Source organism: Ammodytes marinus (assembly GCF_949987685.1).
Source record: "Ammodytes marinus genome assembly, chromosome: 8".
Taxonomy (NCBI): domain Eukaryota; kingdom Metazoa; phylum Chordata; class Actinopteri; order Uranoscopiformes; family Ammodytidae; genus Ammodytes; species Ammodytes marinus.
This window is the reverse complement of record NC_137212.1, coordinates 16,234,266-16,238,974: the sequence shown is the minus strand read 5'-3', so window position 1 is coordinate 16,238,974 and position 4,709 is coordinate 16,234,266. Positions and strand designations below refer to the sequence as shown.

Sequence of the window (4,709 nt, the reverse complement as noted above, 5' to 3'; positions counted from 1 at the left end):
AGCTCCCCTGGACACAGAGGACAGTTTTCGGAAGTGATTTCAAAATAAAAGTCACGTTGACCTGCGTTTGACATTGTGACACAAGGACAAGGATTTGACTAAAGGTGGATACGATTTTAGTTAAGCTCATGCTCACTTGCATATGCTTTGAATACCTGTGGTAGTTATCTTTAGAGCTCAATTGATTCACTTTTGCGCATTGATTTGATTTTTACATGGTATTTTTTGTTTAATGGTTGCTATTTTGCAACCATTAGGCCTTAATTAATTTGACACATCACCTTTACAGTCAAATTTCACTCGCTTTGTAGCCATAAGTCCTCTAATTTGTGAGAAAAGGCCAAATATAGAATGTTTGCCCTAATAGGAGCCTTTAATATGGGCAAACATGCCGTGGCGGTGGTGGGCTGTCATCATAGACATAGCCTAGCCCACCACGTCGGTCATTCTGATCATACCTTTTATGATTAGGCCTTAGTTTCATCTGTAAACATTGTTTTTAAAATTACAACGTGTGACTGACTTCACATGGACGCCACTTTCATTGTTGTTAAATACTCCCAGCCTTTCGTTTCTCTTTTGGTTTTGTTTTGAAACCCAATGTAGCCATATAACGCCCTGCTCTGGTCAGATTTACTGTCTTCAGCTTGACTAAGCTTTCCAATGCACAAGCCAATCACTGAGCAAAGAATGCGTCCAACCTTTTAGATCTCCTTTACAGTAGCTGGGACTCAAGTCCGGTTACTGACACCAAGGTTTAACTGTTTATATAGGGCTTAGCCTACATCACAGGTTGACTGCATGAAAAGCACATCAATGATAGTAAATATTATTATTGTACATAATCATTAAAAGAAAAGTAGGATTTGAGCATAGGAATTATGTAAAATATTCATATTGAGTTTGACCTTTTTTTCCAATTGGAAAAAGTTAAGACCTTAAAATCCTCTCAGGGTTGGTTCACACTACCATACTACAGTGTTGTCCACCTGTCATCTGTTTATTATTTACACTTCTATATTTATTTATCATGTGCATGGTTTCAGGGGACTGGCATCTCTCCAAGCTAACTACCAGTGGGTGAGAGGTGGTGTACAGTTAGTTACTGTGTGCAAGCCATCTTTTACCAAGCTTGATTATAGATGCATTTGTTTACTCTGCACAGCTGCGTTAACACACCATGAAAAATAATTACATTTGGAAGAAACCCCACACATTATCGTTTCAACAGGAAGGCATGCACGTGCACATGGGCTGCTCCATTAACATCACATCCCCAAGCACAGAGATCATCAGACAACATTTAAATGTAGGCTACTCAGTGGTGTACTGTATTATATGTGTTGCCTTTGCAAGCCTACAATGATTGAGTCTTGTACAGAAGAGTTGCTTGTGAATGGGACAATGCCAGAGAGGAAACGCCTCTCTGTGTGTATGTGTGTGTGACCTTAGTAACTGTGGCACACTGTCATCAGTCAGAGCATTGGACACTGAAATACCTCCACCAGGACCTCCAGCGTCTGCTTTGGCTTTGGGATATTGATCTTGACCACTTTCCAATAACCCCAGAAACTTGGAATCGATTCTTTCCTCTTTCTTGCTGGATTTCTTTATGGTAATGTGCAGATTTATGATGGAGAATTAAAATGGTGAGGAAGAAAAAGCTGCTGGTGTTCGAGTAAGTATCACTCTTGCGTGCCTTTCCTTTTTGATAACTGTTTGGACCTATTACATAAATTCAATTATTTTTAAAGTCTCAATAAAAGGGACTTAAAAGGATATGGTGCCTAATGTTTACAGTCCATATGGTGTTTCTACAGTGTGTTTTTATTTATATATAGTAACTGTACATGTTTACAGCGGTAAAATTAGATGTAGCTTTTTCCTTCAGTAGGCTTCAGCATCATGCATTAATGATCAGATGGATTTACTAATTGCTCTCCTGGGCAGATATAGATTTCATCCTACCCACGTGTCATTATTATCCAAACTAAACTCTTCTCTCCTAAAGATTGATAGAATATCCCCTTTATTATTGTTATTAATATTAAGTCGTCTGATCGAAGGGAATTCATGTTCAAAAATCACTATTACAAGTTTCGAAAGTGGTGTAAAGAAGCATTTGTGTGGGTGATTATAGCAGTTAACGAACCTGCGCTCCAGCTATGTTTCTGACAGCTTCCCCATTGTGTTGACGCTATTGTGGCAGCACAGGTGACACAAGAGCCTGTGTGTGTATTGTCCGTGTGTGTGTATGTATGGGTACCCTTCACATTGTACCACCCTATCTAGCATTCTCTTTCTGTTGGAATTTAGTTTGAATTCTTGTCTTACCATAAACTAAGTCTGAAAATAATAATAAAAAATTTATCAGTTCTCAGATTCCCATTGCGATATGTCTGTGGGTTAAAATGCAGTTTTGTTGTTTGTCCTATCTGTGTTTTTCTTATTATTATTTTATTTTTTTTAGAATTTGTGGAAGCATGATGTGGGATGGATAAACAACAACAAAACTCAACTGTAAGTTGCCTAGAAGATCGTTAGTATGACTAAACATTTTTGACAGTTTGTGTTTTTATGATGGGGCGTATTGATATGTAAGTAGGGAAACATGTTAGTCATTATGTCTTTAGTTTCCCTTAATTGTAATAAGTATATCATTCTGACGAATAATCCAGCAGCTGAAATCCTGTAACACTGTATCTGAATATTTATCTCTCTCTTTCCCACTGTGCGTGTGTGTGTGCGTGTGTGTGTGTGTGTGTGTGTGTGTGTGTGTGTGTGTGTGTGTGTGTGTGTGTGTGTGTGTGTGTGTTTGTAGATGGCCTCTAATGACCCCGACCTTCCTGACCCCTCTGGTGACCCCCAGCCTGGTGACCTCATTGAGATCTTCAGACCGGCCTATCAGCACTGGGCTCTCTACCTTGGAGATGGCTACATCATCAATCTAACTCCTGTTGGTCAGTAGGAACCTCCAAGAGACTAAAGCAATGACTATAATCATGAGCTAAGTTTGACCCCCCAAAAAAGGGGTATCTCAGACGGCGTAGGTTGATTTAGACACACTTTGACCGGGCAATACATGCATTAAATGAATTTGCACAGGGCTATAATTAAAATGTAGATGCATTTGGATTGTATGCACTTTGATATAGTGGGATTCAAGCACAGGCTATCCTCCTGCAGCTGATAAAGACAGAAACGTTTTGAATAAAGGACTTCAACTTGTAGGGAAGCATGTTTGCACTATTGAGTTGTTATTTTGACTTCTGTATAAGATCTAAATCCTTCTTCCACCACTGTGTTTAGGTTTCAAGCAACATGAAGGCCCGGTTATGATAAAAAAATTATACATTATTTTTCTTATCTTTCCATACTTCTTTGTCTGTATTTCCCTTACAATGGCTCATCCAAGATCCTTACATTTTCCCTTTTGTTAAACGCTTGATCATCATTCTCTTCCCCCTTCCAGATGAGAGCCCGGCAGCCGCCATGTCCAGTGTGAAGTCCGTCTTCAGCCGGAAGGCGGTGGTGCGCATGCAGCTGCTGAAGGAGGTGGTTGGGAGCGACTCGTACCGCGTCAACAACAAGTACGACCACAACCACACACCCCTGCCCATCTGTGAGATCATCCAGCGAGCGCAGGTCCTAATTGGCCAGGAGGTGTCCTACGACCTGCTGGGGAGCAACTGCGAGCACTTTGTGACCCTCCTGCGCTACGGGGAGGGGGTGTCCGAGCAGGTCTCTCTCTGTTTATTTTGTTTCTCTATCATGTGTCACCAGGGCAAAGATACTAACCTTTGACTCGACATATCACAGTGAGCAAGCGATAAATCCCAAATGTCACTGCTTATTTTCAGAACAGAACAGGACACAATGGCAGATTCCATTAAATATTACAGTGAAATAAACATAACAGCGATTTACTTTATAGCCAATGTTACTTTCCGGACTCTGAACTGTTTGTATGTGTACATATCAGCTCTGTTGTTGTGTTGTTACCAGTTTAACATGGCTGTCCTCTGTTGGTCTGCAAAAAGAGGGGGAAAGGTAGGAAGCCATAGAGGGGAATGCACTAACTCCTTACTGAAACAGGTACATGACCGATATAATTATAATATTAGATTCTGGTGTCAGGTATGGTCTTTCTCTTGCCTACAGGAAGTAATGGATCAAAATGTTAGGGGAACACATGGAGTGGGTTTAATGCATTCAGTTCTACCCATAAAGGATTTTAAAGCTATTTTTAATGCTATTGATACACATTAATGTTTAGGTTTGTGAAGATTCTTAGACAAAACTATAATCTGTGTGCTTTGTTCTTACCTCTCCTGTTGCTTCACCGTCATCCTCAGTCCACCTCCTCTTCTCCCCTTTGTATCCACAGGCTACAAGGGCCATTGGGGCCATCAGTTTGGTGACGGCAGCAGCCAGCGCCTTCTCTGTCCTGGGGCTGATCAACACGCGGTCCAGAAACAGGCCTTTCTGACAGCTGTGTTCTTCACGAGGGGCGTTGACTCCCAACATTCATGCGGCTGCAATTTTCAAATAAATATATAAAGAACTCATAAAAATGCAAATGTCTTCTGTTCAGCAACATTGCCTCACCTAGTTTGCACAACATGGTTTCAATTGTTTTCGTTACACAATAAAATTGCACACTGAAACAAATACTAATCATTCTGAAACTTGGTCCCAGTCAGAGTGTG

General features: G+C 40.7%; 1 protein-coding gene across 1 annotated transcript; it reads left to right on the top strand.

Annotated features, from left to right (window-relative positions):
• The first annotated feature begins 1,490 nt into the window (after nt 1-1,490).
• On the top strand, nt 1,491-4,518 carry plaat1 (phospholipase A and acyltransferase 1). The gene is made up of 5 exons (XM_080031997.1): nt 1,491-1,678; nt 2,471-2,520; nt 2,822-2,960; nt 3,473-3,741; nt 4,388-4,518. The coding sequence occupies exons 2-5, from the start codon at nt 2,494-2,496 to the stop codon at nt 4,487-4,489; spliced, it is 537 nt and encodes a 178-aa protein (XP_079888123.1). The 5' UTR covers nt 1,491-1,678; nt 2,471-2,493; the 3' UTR covers nt 4,490-4,518.
• Nucleotides 4,519-4,709: the final 191 nt, after the last annotated feature.